Source organism: Mytilus californianus, unplaced genomic scaffold (genome assembly GCF_021869535.1).
Source record: "Mytilus californianus isolate M0D057914Y unplaced genomic scaffold, xbMytCali1.0.p SCAF_8, whole genome shotgun sequence".
NCBI classification, from domain to species: Eukaryota; Metazoa; Mollusca; class Bivalvia; order Mytilida; family Mytilidae; genus Mytilus; species Mytilus californianus.
The window spans coordinates 101,903,651-101,919,834 of NW_026262734.1; the positions used below are offsets into that span (position 1 = coordinate 101,903,651).

The 16,184-nt window shown below is 30.6% G+C and overlaps 1 protein-coding gene across 1 annotated transcript in view; it reads right to left on the reverse strand.

The window, feature by feature from the left end:
- Positions 1–2,533: 2,533 nt before the first annotated feature.
- The window catches only part of LOC127712674 (ceramide glucosyltransferase-like), a 31,150-nt gene continuing 17,499 nt past the window's right edge, over positions 2,534–16,184 (reverse strand). The window contains exons 5-9 of the mRNA XM_052219264.1: positions 14,195–14,313; positions 12,675–12,853; positions 10,808–10,894; positions 10,192–10,381; positions 2,534–9,332 (exon numbers count right to left, since the gene is read on the reverse strand). Coding sequence (XP_052075224.1) covers positions 9,171–9,332; positions 10,192–10,381; positions 10,808–10,894; positions 12,675–12,853; positions 14,195–14,313 — 737 coding nt within the window. The 3' untranslated portion in view covers positions 2,534–9,170. The remainder of the gene's footprint in view (positions 9,333–10,191; positions 10,382–10,807; positions 10,895–12,674; positions 12,854–14,194; positions 14,314–16,184) is intronic.

The following is a 16,184-nucleotide window of genomic DNA, read 5'->3' on the forward strand; positions in this document are numbered from 1 at the left end:
ATTCTTTTTCTTTGTTTGAGTGTGATTTGGTAGTTATTATTTTATTTTCGTCTTAAATGGTCAGAAAAAATGGCTAACATCTCGAAAATAAATCGAGTACAGATAAACCTGTGCAGCATATCCTGATGATTTCAGCCATGAAGACATTTTAATTGTCTTGTTCTGCTGTTCATTTCTGCTAATGACAGTTTCTCATTATTTAATTTATTTTCTTCCAAAAGAAAAAACACAAATATATGCGTCAAAAATCACCATGCAATGGCATTGACTGCTAAAACTTATAACTATTTTGGTAATGTTGACTTATTTGAAGATTTTGTTCTGTTGATAGTTTTTGGTATTTTCAGTTTCTGCAACGACAAAAAAAAACCCACACACACAAATGGATAAAAATACTCATTCAAGGGCAATTACTACTATCTGCATGCGAATCAATATTACTTTATCTTAACAGTTTATTTCTATGTTATATAGTTTAAACAAAAACACACTGATGACGAGTGAAAATCGTCATTCAAGATCAACTCTTAGAAGGAGCAGCCAGACTATTTCACAAAAAACCAACACAGATATTGGTTAAAACCGATATTCAAGTGCAATAACTCCTATAATGAGTAGACTGACAATTTCGGCCATATTTATGCTTTGTAGACCTATACTTATCATATTTACTATGGTTTCCACAAATAATATAAATATGGGTACTTGAAATTCGTCATTCAAGGGCAATATAAGAAGACTGACAATTTCGGCGATGTTGACCTATTGATAGATCTTAAATTGTCTTTCAGTTTTGTCATTTACACTTAAAATTGCAGAAAATTGGTTAAAGAGTCATTTAATGGAATAACATCTATAAGAAGTCGTCTGACAGTTTTACTTACACAGGACAGTAGGTAGATCTTGACGTTCATAAATTGCAGCCATGTCAGATTTTCTCTGTCTTTAACGATTTACAGTCAAACACAAAACTTGAGTTTTATTCTAATGTTCTATTTATACCATTGGTGGCCATGTTAATTGGCAGGCGGGATCATCTGCCACATTTTATAAAACATGATACCCCAAGATAATTGTCGTCAAGTTTGGTTCCAATTGGGCCAGTTGTTTCAGAGGAGAAGATTTTTGTAAAAGTTAACGGATGACGACTAGGGACGACAAATAACGTATGTCAAGTGATGAGAAAAGATTATTTGATTCTTTGGGCCTGGTGAGCTAAAAAGGGAGATATCAAAGCACGAGGATTTTTTAAAGAATCCTAGCAGATAGTTGTTTGAAGGAAAATTGTTCCAATCTGAAGAATTGGAGTTGTTCCTCTATGTAAAGCACAAAACGTTTGACTTGAAGAGTATTGAGATTGTAGAAATTAACTTTTGGTCTATAGTATACGTCATGAAATGATCGAAGTCATCTTTTCGCAAAAACAAATCTTTTTTCACACAAGCATGAAATGAAGGACATAAAACACTTGTATGTTGCTGAATGGCATAATATAAACAATGAAATAAAATAAACCTCTGTTGCCTCTCTTTATCTATAGGTCCATTATAAGATATTATACAGATTAATATATCTAGTTGCAATTTTTATTGTTTGGTACAACAGTATGTTTGAAGAGTTTCTATAATTTGACAAGATTGATTTAGCAGATAATCTTGTTAATCACATACAAAAAACTTAACCTCATCTATAAATGAGAAGATATTTACAGAAAATTTGGTCTTTCACAAAAAACATTAATTGATTGATGGTCGAAAGGAGTCAAACACACCTCAGTGTTGACCGGCTGATGATATAGCAGATGAAATTCTCAGACAAATCGGCCATCAAGGTCCCTTTAACAACTAATAGTGTAGTTTATACTAGACAGGTGAATAAATTTATATGTATTTTTGTTATATTTTCATAATGTATTTTTTTCTCATTGACATTTTCAACATATTTCCCATCATCTCCTTATTCTCTGACATATAAAACTAACATGTGGTATGTTTGGACATTTAACCCTCAAACTTTTAATAATACTCATCAGAAAAATACATGTCTTTCTATGTTGTTATGTTACACTATTGTTTCAGAAAAAGGGTGAAGGTTTGGTACCATTAAAACGTTTAAACCCGCTGCATTTGTTTGCACCTGTCCTAAGTCAGGAATCTGATGTTCAGTAGTTGTCGTTTGTTGATGTGGATCATAAGTGTTTCTCATTTCTTGTTTTTTATATAGATTAGACCGTTGGTTTTCCCATTTGAATGGTTTTACACTTGTAATTTTTGGGGCCCTTTATAGCTTGCTGTTTGGTGTGAGCCAAGGCTCCCTGTTGAAGACCGTACTTTGACCTATAATGGTTTACATTTATAAATTTTGATTTGGATGGAGAGTTGTCTCATTGGCACTCATACCACATCTTCTTATATCTATATATGGTATGATGTTCACCATCTTTGCCAACCATGTTGACCTTGATGGCTATATATAGTAACCATAACGTTAACTCACAAATTTATTATATTTTGTCAAAGTATAATAACAGAAAAAGCTTGTTCATACTTTATTGAAAACAATAAAATCACACAATATTTTGATCAAACATATCATTATAAGGGAGATAATCATAATTTTCTCTGTGGCGAGAGCAAATTCATCATATTAATTCAGTGTCATTTTACTTTTGACTCAAGGCTCAATTTTGACTTGTCTGTTTTGTGACTGTTCTTTAGATTGTGACTGATACAGATACAAAGTCATCTATATTAATTTGTAAACATGTTGAACAAAATATCATTGCCTCTGAAAATGACATTGCCACTGTATGTATAAAGTTATATTTTTACACAAAATTAAAAAGGATGAACACTTTTTTCTGACCTCATTATCTTAAATGTTTATAAACATAAACTGGTCATCTTTACACTGTTTACAATATAAAATTGACATTTTTTTTTCAGTAAAACATATGAATACAGACAATATTTTACAACAAATCCATACTGTTCCATTTTTTTTTTTTAGAATTATCCAATTAACATAATATAATTTGTTAATCTATCCTGAAATTTATACAATACAATATGCAATTAATCCTGAATTTAATACAAAATCCTATCTCCAATTAATCAATATCATGATCTGTTAATAACTTGAATAAAATAGTCATAGAATAATAAATTATAACTGATAAACAATGCTATGTATCACTCAAACCTATCAACAACTATCAAAGAAATATATAAAAACAAACATGGGTTTGGCAGAAGTAATAAACTTTATCAACCAACATGCAAAAAATCTAAATGGATCAAATCCTTAGCACCTGAATGTTGATGTTAAAATAAATACCCCATTTCCCACAAAATTATATTCAAAGTGTCCTATTCCTATTATAAATTTTCTATGGAAAAGCTTATTAAGAATCTAGCATTGATGGAACCTCATTCACAACCAATTAAGTTGATGTACATAATATATATATAATGTACACAAAATCTAATGTGGATAAAGATTTTTCCCACCCATCTACACTAGGCAGTGCATCCATGTCCACTCCATAGCATTGGCAGTCTGGACAAGCTAAAAATTCCTTCCACCCAATGTCCCCTACTACTATATATGGAAGAAATAATTACTACTAAAGTTGTAGTGTTACCTTAAGGTATTCAATTCACTGACTTATTTGATTCTGAGAATTAATTCTAGGTTCAGGAACATTTTCATTTTTATTAAATTTTTATTGACTTCAATTTTACAACCTTAACATTAATGTGCAATAGTAAATACCCCCACCCCAACCCCCAAAGATCCCCTTTATTTCTTGTTAAAACAACATCAAAATAAATCTGTTAATGAAGTATAAAAAGCAAACTTTCTGAAAATTGGAAATGTCAACTGCCATTGTCAAATACATTAAAGCAAAATCATGAAATAATTTTAACAAATTGTCCTGAAAAAAGGGCAATTCTATTTCAATTTAATTTTTTTAAATTACTTCAGTAAATAAAAGGGTGAATTGAAAGTAAGTTTAAAATCCACAATATTGGTTTGAATACATACTATATCTTAAAGGTTTTTAATTAAAATTCAAACTAAACTGATCATGTGTTAAAAAACACTTAAAACTGGTATGAATTTAGGGTGCAAAAATCTGAGGAAATTTAATCGAATAAAACATAAGTCCTTTCATTGCTAGACTCTTAATATTCAGCAACATCAATGATTGGAATATGTACTTATTATCAATGAGATTAGTAATCACAAATAAATGTTTTGCAATCCAAAGGTTTATTGGTAAATTCATTGTTCGTAAGTCATTGGTAAGATACCATTTTTTCAATAGGACATTTAACCATTCAAAATGTTTTGAAATTTAAGCCTAAATGCAATAAATTCTGAAATACCAAATTTTCCTATGTTTATAAGTTATAATTATAAGTTATGTAATTCATATGTATATATTTCCCTAATCTTACTGCTAGCTGTTGATTAAATTGCTGTAAATTCAGAAAATATTGCTATTATTTATAATTGTGATTTTTTTTAAGAATAGACATAAGTGTGAGCTGAATCATTGCAGTGTCCGAAGAATCTTCATATACTTATCTGTATCAGATATGAAAATATGAGTCCTTATTGCGATACTCATCCAGTCGCATTATTCGCATTAATAAAAACATCGCAATTATTTCTGAATTTACAGCCCTAACTGGTATAACAACTTCTTGATTAATTGATTCCATATTAAAAATATCTAAATTCCTTGACTACGTAAAAGCTTTCCTTTGATCTTTGAATAATAGCAAGAATAGGGATAATTCAAATAATGTCCTTTACTTAATGTATTTAACCTTCTTTTACCTAAAAATAGTAACATACTCCATTTTTTCCCCTTTAAAAATGAAACTACAATAACTTTAATTTCTCCATCATAATCTCAAATTCACATTACTCTAGCAAATTCTAATTATGCAAGCATATAAATAAGGAGAAAAAATAACAGTATTTGAATAAAAATTACATTAATCAATAAAAAAAACAATAGAGGAAAATAATCCATTAATTGAGGAGATGCCATAATAATGCTGCAACTAAAACATAATAAAACAATACATAAGTCAGGATTCACACAAACAACATACATGAAATTCAACCACACGAATAACTGAGAAATATTTCTGATGAGAGAAACTGATGAATATTTATCTAATGAAAGTAACTGATGAATATTTATCTGATGAAAGTAACTGATGAATATTTATGTATTTAGTGTGAATAATTGATGAAAATTCAAATGGTGATACAATTTTTAAATTATGTAAATAGAAATGATACTTCAATGTTAATTATTGGGTAATTAACTCTGTAATTTTCCCTTTACATCTATATATAAACATGATGAAAGTAATGATTAATGACTTATAATGATAAAAATTCAGCTTCATTGTCAATTATCTAAAATAATCAACTCAGTGACAAATTTTAAGTACATTTTAATACAAATTTATAAAAAAAATCATTAAAAGATTATGATAAAATTGAGAATGATAAAATGTTTTAAAAATCTATGGTAAATAGGTGATTTTTGTTTTGTTTTCACGCATACACACACATATATATATAGATATATATATATAGGAGAGACATGCTGCTATTTATAGCACTATATCAACAAAATAATTAGGGATATTTCATCTTAAATGAATGTGGGAGGGTAAGAAGGGATTTTCAAAATACCCAATAACTGACATGCTTTCTTTGATTAATCTAAAATATCAATATAATCATACATCATATGAAAATTCGACTACAAATGACCCATGACCCCATGTCCAAAAATAGAACTTATATATTCCTACCCTCTCATATTCATTTTAATAAAATAGCCCTCACATGCCTTTGTATGAATCCTGCACATAAACATATTTATAACATTTTGCATATAAATGCAACAACACAAATGAACAAGTTAACCACAAAATTGCATTGTTTTAACATGAGGTTTTATTTCATCCTGTTCTTATTTCGTCATTGATCATTTACCGACCATCAGAAAAAAGACAGGTTGATCAGATCTGAGAGCTGTCGTCATATCAGGGAGTGACCTCATTATTAAATCCGTGATCAGACAGGTGAGTGATCCCTAGCTCAGAAAGTCATAAAATCCAATCAAATTCACAGAAAAATTCATAATATCCAATAAAGAAAGTAATAAAAATTTCAAGTCAAGTTCACAAGTATCATATTGTCACAATCATGCTGAAAAATGCAGGTTTTTAGACCATGCTATTATACTAAATGAAACATGAGAGCAGTTATAACACAAACACATTTTCTAACTTTTGTAAGCAATGCTTTGTGAATATTCTCTAAATAAGCTTTAACAGGAAAATAATAAGCAACTCTTTTAAAAAATAAAATATAGCCAAATATCCTCCAAAGATTTACGTAAGCCCATAATTTGTCTAATAAACAGTTACTCCAAGATGCAACAAGGAACCAGCATCAGAGAAAAACTCACTAAACGATACCACTATTCTTTGCAAAGTTCATAATTTGCTACTGGATATCTCAAAAACAATTTGGACAAAAAATCAAAATAAGGGGTGCATTATGGCATTGTATGGTAAAGATGCTGAAAAATTTGAACAAGGAGTTTAGGAGAAGCGGTTGTAATATAGTGTAAAGATAGGATTACACCATGTTCATGTAATCCAAAAGTAAGTGCCAAAATTAATCAGATTAAAAATAAATTAGGAATTGTATAAGTACATCATCTCACTAGGATTCTTTGAAAGTTTCACAAAATTCTGTCAAGCTGTTCAGGAGCAGTTGCAGAAACAAAAGTAGGCAGAAGGATGATTGAAGGAATGAACAGACAGAGGTCCCATCACTATATACTTCCCGCTTTTACAACAGAAGGTATAATAATATTATGCATCTAATGCACTTTGACACTTGATAATGAACTTGACTTGACACCATACAATAATCCAATACAAATATCTTCCATAACATATCCTTAACAGACTATAACATATATATCCCTTTAAATATATTCTATTGTAAAACTTCTATTGGCAAGAAAACAAATGTAAATTGAGAAAGTTGCATCTTAATTTAACTCATGGCTTTCTAGAGTTTTGTGCAACTTTCTACAATCTCACGGCAAAATTAAATACCTCTGAAAACTTCTCAATTTACATAAAACTATTGCGTTCATCTTTTTCAGAATAATGGCACTGAATTGTAAAAATTGTAAATCATTTCTTTCTTTGCGTAGTATTTGCTACTGCTTTTTACAGTTATTAAATTAAACTAGATAAAAAATATACAACAGAACACATCAAAAGGTAAAATGGTCATGGTGTTATTTAGAGAAAAACACAGATAAACAAGTGACCTTCATGATAAAAATATTTTTGTACCCTTTTTTATTTGCAGAAAGTAGCTAAAAAGATGAGCATTTTACCCTGTAAAATGTTTTTACTGAATAAAATTTGCATTGTTAAAAAAGTTACATAATCTGATCAAATTGTAAACTTTGAAAATTTGTATTAGGTCTGTTCCAGATTTATACACAGAGGGAGTGGATGGGAGGCACTCAAATTTATAAACTGTGTGTGATTGGCTGCATTTTTTTTTTTTTAACTTTGCTAGATTATAAGAATATAAGTAAAATGAAAAATTTATATTATGGGTGGTTGAAGTCTTAATCTGGAACAGCACTTAATGTATTAAAATAGGAAACAATGCATGAATACAATTATTGTCTATTAAATTGTTTAAATGTTGACAAGATAGAATGTATTATACAAATAAAACCGGTTGATTTTTGACTAGAGTGCAATAAATTTCTGGCAGTAAGGCCTAAAAAAATTTATGTATGTTTACTGTCACATGCTGAAAAAAATAGGGTCAGTAGGTCAGCAAAATGTTTTTGTTATTTGATCAGCAAACTCAAAAACAGCCTTATCTGGTTCCTGAATCTGGAACCCATATGAAATCTGTTGAATTTACCTATATTTCCAATTAGCATCCATTTGTAAAAAGTTGTCTTTGTCTGTCAGATATGTTTTTACTTGTTTACACAATACTTGTTGACAATTTCAGCATAAATTTGAACACAAAAAAACTTTGCTGTCAAGAATACAGGTGAAAATATTATTTGCCCAATTTTCAGTGAAGAAAAAAGTTACTTTAAGTTCTAAAAAGTTAGGGTCAGTTGGTGAACTGTAAACACACACATATTTTTTTTATTTAATTCAATTTTACAAAAATGATCTACAATTTATAAATCTGACAGATAATCTACTATAAAAAATTCAATGACGGAAATAATTTGGCAGTAAAAGAAGTACAAAAAAAATTTACGCTGTGACAACATAGAGCACCTTGTATACTAGCTAGCACACAATACTGTTAAACCAAAACCAACAACGTGTTAAGCTGTACCAAACTAATTTCCCATTCTTAGAATTTCGGCACGAATAAATGAAAACATTATTTCCCATTTAATATAATTGTACATCATATGAAATTTATGTTTGTGCCTTTTCCTTATTCGAGGAGGTAGTTTAATTCAACCAAATATTTTCTTCTTTTAAAAAGTTTCAATAAAAAACTGGCAGCTTACTCTTATAATTTGTTTGTAATAAAACAAGGAAGATCATATTTTAAATTTGCTATATAGATTTTAAAATATGCTTTCCAGAAAAAATTAAAAGTAAAAAGTCATCTTAACTCTTACGAACTGTTTATTTGCCAAAAAAAAGAAAGAACTTGTTATCAATTTGGTACATCATAAACAAACACACACTATAGCAATATTCATCTTCATGAATCTTAAGGAATTTAAAGTAATTCACTTGTCAATAGGCTACTTCAAACATGCATCACTAATTATGTAGAGGAGCAATTCCTTGCTCTACAATTCATCATATTATTTCATGTTCTCGATCACTGTCACCTCGGTGATCATGCTACACTGAAGTACCCAATTATATCAAGCGCACAACTGACTCGAGCGTAGGACTGAATGCACTAAATGTAAAAAAGACGATTTCTAGCACTATGATATGTTCCTTTTCTTTAGTGCTGATTTGATGACCTCATGAATGAACTTTGATGACAGGATGACCCCCATAGGACATGTGATGACCCGACTATAATGGTAAATAGGGTTATACTTCCTCGATCTTTCCTCCCCAGTTCAGTTTATATTTTTTATGTCGCCACTTGACAATAGTGTTTCTATGAGATTGTAATGTCAGAAATAGAGCTAATGTCTCTCTCATCAGCCAAGCTACCACAAATTCAAATTTTGAAAACGGTAAAGGTCCATTCTGAAAAAGTAGAAAAGAATCTATTAAATCTATTTGTATATTTTCCTTATCTATACAGTCATACATGTTGAAATTCTTTGAGACGTCTATGTTTATAATACAATCTTATGTTGTAAACATATACTTCATTAATTCAGAATAGCCTTACAAAATGTTTGTAATCTTTGTTATTTTGTTTTTCTTTTGTGCCTTGTTGCCCACCTTTACTAGTAGGTGGTCCTTGTGTTTTTGAGTATGTACGTCTGTCTGTCTGTCTCTCTGTCCATCATCCATCATAAAGGTAGTATACCATTTAGTGGTGGTTAAATCATCTTCAAACTTGGTATACACATATTCATAATGATGTGGACTTTTGAAATTGTATGGCAATTTAGAGTTTTGACCACAATTTCAATGTTAATTTAACAGAAATATTGTGCAAGCAGGACGACACAAGTTCTTGCTAATAATGTTTGTTTTATTTGTTATGTTGTTGATTATTTTTGTTTGCTTGTGTTAATGAGCATGGAGGAAATATTTTTTCTGTCAAATATTTAATGAAGCTTTGTTGGTTCTTTTTTTTTTTTAATTTATAAATATTGAAACTTAATATATCACTATGCAGATAATTGAATACAGAATAATTGACCATTTGTAATGTAAGATTCTTAATAGCATATTTATATATGATATGTAGATCTTACCCCAAATCAATATACAGTTATCAAATGTAAATGCATTTTAATATAGGATGTCATTAAAAAGGAGGGTAATTTTTATATAAAATCTCACAAAATTATGACCCATCACCATATACCCAATAAAAGGAAGTTATCTCCCCCCCTCCCCAAGCCCCAACCCCCGTGGTTATAATACATACCTCTACTATTCTCAACAGTGTATAATCTAACAAGAACCATAATAAAATATGCATTAAAAACACGCCCATCGAACTAATTCCAAATAAGTACTCAATAGCCCACGAGGCACAAGCACCCATCAGCATACATTCTGATAACGGCTCTAAAATAATCAGATGTGGCAAGAGAGCAATCCTTAATTGAGACCACCTGGAATAAACAAAACAGAAAAATTTAAATCTTTCTTACTGACTGTGTGAACATATAATTAAGGAGTGGTTTAAGCTTGTATATAACATTAGAGTAAACTATATATTAGTTACAGGAAATCTAAAGAAATTGTAAAGCCTACTCCTTTACATTCATAATACTTTTAGGTATGTTTCTTCAACAGCATGCTCTTCACAAATGCATATTCATTAAGTTTAAACTGTTTCCCTGCAGTATTCAAGATAATGGTGTACCAGTTTTATTATGCATCTGACCAGTTTTTAATAAATCAAGTTTCTTCAATTTCTAACCAAAATCAGTTAATCACTGAATAGTTTGGGCTCTATAATTGTTATTTAACTGGTCAAAATATGTGTTGCTAAACTTTTTTTAACTCAGTATATATATAATGAGACGTAAACAAACCTGATTATCCTTTTATGGAAGGTGCCAACTGATGAATAGCCACTATTTTGTTGAGCTGTTGATGTACACAGTACTGATTTGTAACCACTACAAAATATAATCGTAGGTTGTTTATTAACTAAGGAATTCTACACATATATATGCAGAGAAAAGACAGGTAACATAAATAAGTCATAAATATAACAAATAACATTTCTTAACAAGGTTACCCAACCCCACCCAAAAAAATAATAATAAACAAGATTGCTACGCCATAGCAGTAAAACCTGTTCGACATTTAATATCTGATTTGAGTGTTTTTTCTACATACTGTAAATTCAGAATAAATAATGGACAAATACATCAGTTTCAGGAACTGCTGCAAGCAAAAAATAAAGCTGTCAAATGTAAAATGTTAGTTTATATTTTTGTGAGAACCTTACCACTGCATTTTTCATAATAATAAAAAATCTTGCAAAAGTTTCTGAATTTACAGTAAATATGTATATTTATAAAGTGTGTTGGTTATAAAAACTTTTCTTTTCTCTTTTTCCTACGCATTTTATCTTATAAATAAAGTTATGTCATCAAATTTACTCCACAGGTAGAAAAGCTGAAAAAGCCTTGAATTACAACCTGTTTCTCAGCCACCTACAGATATAATCTATCTGTATTGACATGATAGAGGGTCTGGAATTGGGATTACAGAATAGAGAATAATGGGCAACAAGTGCAGAATAACCAGCAAAAAAAAAATACAATATAGAGGATGGGGTGTTAAATCATAAAGAATAGAAAATAATGGACAAAATAAAAAAAAAGAGGAAAAAATAGTCTAAAAAATTAATGAATAAAGGAATGAAGGACCTCCCATCCAGACCTTCATGATAGATGGTAATATATTACCTATTTATTAATGATACATTAAAGGAACAAGCTGTTTCCTCTACATTAATTATATTAATTTTTTTTTTCAATTGCATATTTTTTATAACAAATTGAGCTTCACAAAAAACACCTATTATTTCATTGATCAATTGTCAGTTGTCAATAAATGTCACAGATGTAAATGTCAACAACAACAACAACATAAACTTACACTTGTTATGAATATGAACAACTTGTTATGACCATGAACAACTTGTTATGACCATGAACAACTCATGATCATGCATTAATAATTGTTAACACAAAGAATTGATAAGAGCTTTCCAATTAAGGTGGTACATAACACTACAGTGAGATAACTCTGTAAAAATCAGCTGAACGTTTTAATCACATTCTATTGTTAAGGAAAAATTAAGCTTCTCAATGATCAAAATTAGTGTTTGTCAAACTGCTATATATCCAATGAAATTTTTCCAATGAAGTGTGTGGTTCAAGTTTTTTTTAATTTTTATATATTTGTCAAAGGGTCAAAGTAAATATTTTGTCAACATTTTATAAAAATTAAACGAGCCAAATTAATTTTAGTCAAGGTGTTTGGTACCACCTTAAATTTGATAGAAGAAGCTTCTCAATTCACCCCACAAACAATTTACTTTCTTTAAGCAATTTGCATAAATTGAACAAACATATAACCATTAATGGCACATAACCCATGACCCATTTACCTTTGTTCTCTTACCATTTCATTTTATGCCACTACTTATAATCGAAATATGCTACAGTTTTACAACTATTGTGAATTCATTATCATTCAGTGGATACCAGTTTTTGTGGGTATAGGTGAACCACAAGTTTATATGCTTGTATGCAGACTTTGGTAAAACCACGAAATCAAATATCCGTGAAAATGAAAGTTTTTCTCAATCCACGTCAACTGGCATCCACAAATATAAATGAATCCACAGTAATAAAGCTATCTGTGACTCTTTTAACTACTTACGCTTGTGTAATAGTGCGATTAAGAACATAATCTTCAGAGAGATATTGTCCCAAGGGAGCTAACCCACCAGCTTTGTCAACAGGTTCTCTACGAAATAAACATGACATTCCAGTGCAGGCGTTTATCCCTGTAGCAAAACCACCCAGTGTACTTCTGGCATTGAAAGTCGCAAAGTAAACCTGAAAATATAAACCTGATGGTTAATAACAATGGATAACAAGAATGTGTCCATAGTACAGGATGCCCCACTCGCACTATCATTTTCTATGTTCAGTGGACCATGAAATTAGGCTAAAAACTCAAATTTGGCATTAAAATTGGAAAGATCATATCATAGGAAACATGTGTACTAAAGTTCAAGTTGATTGGACTTCAACTTCATCAAAAACTACCTTGACCAAAAACTTTAACCTGAAGCAGGCACTATCATTTTCTATGTTCAGTGGACCGTGAAATTGGGGTCAAAACTCTAATTTGGCATTAAAATTAGAAATATCATATCATAGGGAACATGTGTACTAAGTTTCAAGTTGATTGGACTTCAACTTCAAAAACTACCATGACCAAAAACTTTAACCAAAACTTTAACCTGAAGCGGGACAGACGGACGAAAGAACGAACGGACGCACAGACCAAAAAACATAATGCCCCAAAGTTGGGCATAAAAAATCAATAATCTGAATTAGATTCACTTTTAAATATTGTATTGTAAGACAGTTTAAAAAATCTGCATCAAAAACCTCATATCCAGCATCATTTAGCATATCAGAGAACAGGTTTCTGCAAATGTTGTCACCCTGCAGAATATCAAATTGATGAACTTTAATCTATCTAAGACTGGTTTGCAAAGGTCAATTGCATGTATTTCAAAACCATTCAAGTGATCTGGTACCCTAGCTACTTAAGGTGATACTGTTTACCACAATGTAAAGTTCTATTAGAATGACTTAATATGAACTATTCTTCCTTTCAGAAGGGTAAAAGTACCAGTTTTGAAAAAGTTATTTCATATATATGTATAAATATACTAATAGTCTTCTGGTTTGAATTGTTTTACAATTGTCATTTCTGGACCTTTTATATCTTACTATGCAGTATGGGTTTTGCTCTTGTTGAAGGCTTGATGGTGACCTATAAATGCTTTCTTCTACGTCAGTTGGTCTCTAGTGGAGTGTTGCTCATTGGCAGTCATACCACAGCTCTTATTTTCATATAAATATAAAAACTTGAAAACAAAACTACAAACTTATTTTTATAATAGTCTAACTCTGATGCAGTTACAGGATTTAAAGTTATATATGCTTCTCAATCTGAATTTTTGCATGTGTTGAGAACATACAGAGAATTGTCAAGTAAATCTAAACTAAGTCTCGCATACATGTATTGATTTTTTTAATGACATAAGGATTTCCATAAATCAAAAAAAAACATGATTTACAATTTTAAACAAGCTGATGATTAAGAATTTGAAAATATATATTTCTACATGTTCTATTGTATTTACTATTAACATTACAAACCTTTTCATAAACACTGGCAAATCCAAGTTTTGGACGATTTTCAAAGAACGGCATCTGCACCACCATTCCAACATCTGGTTTCATACAGGAAACCATTTCCATTAAAGTATTTTCGTTCACTGAAAAAACAAATAATTCATGATACTGATGGTTCCTACATACTTAACATGCAATATTGGTTTTTATAATTATAGCAACGAAATATTTCATACAGATCGTAACCTGGTAACCAAAAGATAGTGTGCACTAATATATTATATTGCACTAGTGTCAAGAAAGCTTCAATTTGGTGCACAAAAATGTGTTTTAATTAGTTGTTCAAGCTTTGCATTATACAATAAAAGGGTTATTGCATGGATATTGGAGAATATGCATTGCACTAAAGGTTGCACTTCTGTAAAATATAGACAATGCAATTTCCCATAGGAACTCCTTTTATGGCTAAAACTGTGCCACTTTTACTATGAAGTTTTGTAAAAAATTATATCCTAGAATGGAAGTTCATATGCACTACTATTTTTTTCAAAGGTCAAAATATAGGGCTGTGCAGCATATTTTCAACATTTATATGCCTCAAACTTCTAAGAGTTTAAACTTATACTAAAATTTTGAACTACCCTTCCCCATGCTCCCTTCACTTTGGGTCTTCCTCAGAATTCAATTTACCCGCTATTACTGTGTATTTATACTGGTAACATTCCCAAGTTATGTCTCTACGAGATGAAACATAGAGATCATATCCGGGAACCAGTAGGTAAACGAAACAAAATTTCTTTGAGTATTATATATCTCCCCAAAAGAGGCTTGGTTAGTGAAACAGCTGTATTTACAAAGTGCAACCTAAAAGCTTGTGCAATTAAAGAACCTTAGTGAGCACGCTCACATACCCCACGTCCCCACATTGTCATTGGAGAAATTAAATAAGTGTAACAAAAAAATATTGTATAAGAAAAAATATTGAATAATAATTTCCTGTCAATATGCACATCTACATAGTATGTCCTTCTTATCTACAAAATTTCATGAAATTCTGTTGTGTGGTTTCAGAAGAGTGGAGATGACAAACTGTTGCAGAAGTACATTGAAGCAAATAAGTTCAAAGGGGCGTAACTCCTAGAAAAAAAATGAATCGTAATTTCCTGTCGATATGCACATCTACGTAGTATGTTCTTATTATCTACAAAGTTTCATGAAATTCTGCTGTGTGGTTTCAGAGGAGTTGAGATGACAAACTGTTGAAGTTGTACCTTAAAGCAAATAAGTTCAAAGGGGTGTAACTCCTAGAAAAAAAATTGAATCGTAATTTCCTGTCGACATGCACATCTACATAGTATGTCCTTATTATCTTAAAAGGTTTCATGAAATTCTGTTGTGTAGTTTCAGAGGAGTTGCGATGACAAACTGTTGCAGTAGTACATTAAAGTAAATAAGTTCAAAGGGGCGCAACTCCTAGAAATAAAAATTGAATCGTAATTTCCTGTCTACATGCACATCTACATAGTATGTCCTTATTATCTAAAAAGGTTTCATGAAATTCTGTTGTGTGGTTTCAGAGGAGTTGCGATGACAAACTGTTGCAGTAGTACATTGAAGCAAATAAGTTCAAAGGGGCGTAACTCCTAGAAATAAAAATTGAATCGTAATTTCCTGTCGATATGCACAACTACATAATATGTCCTTTTTATCTAAAAAGGTTTCGTGAAATTCTGTTGCGTGGTTTGAGAGGAGTTGCGATGACAAGAAACAGGAATGACGGACTGAGGGTCAAAAACATTATACCCTCCGCAACTCGTTGCGTGGGGTATAATAATAAAATCGACTACAAAATGTATGGGCAATATTCACAAATATTCAAACAATAACCCTATATCATATCATTTTGGCATGTAAGAAGAAAAGTTACATGTAGAGTGTTTAGATCAGAGGAGGTATTGTATGAGCCATTATTTGGCCCTGGAATTACAAAAAGAGTAAAATTCTTTTATCATTT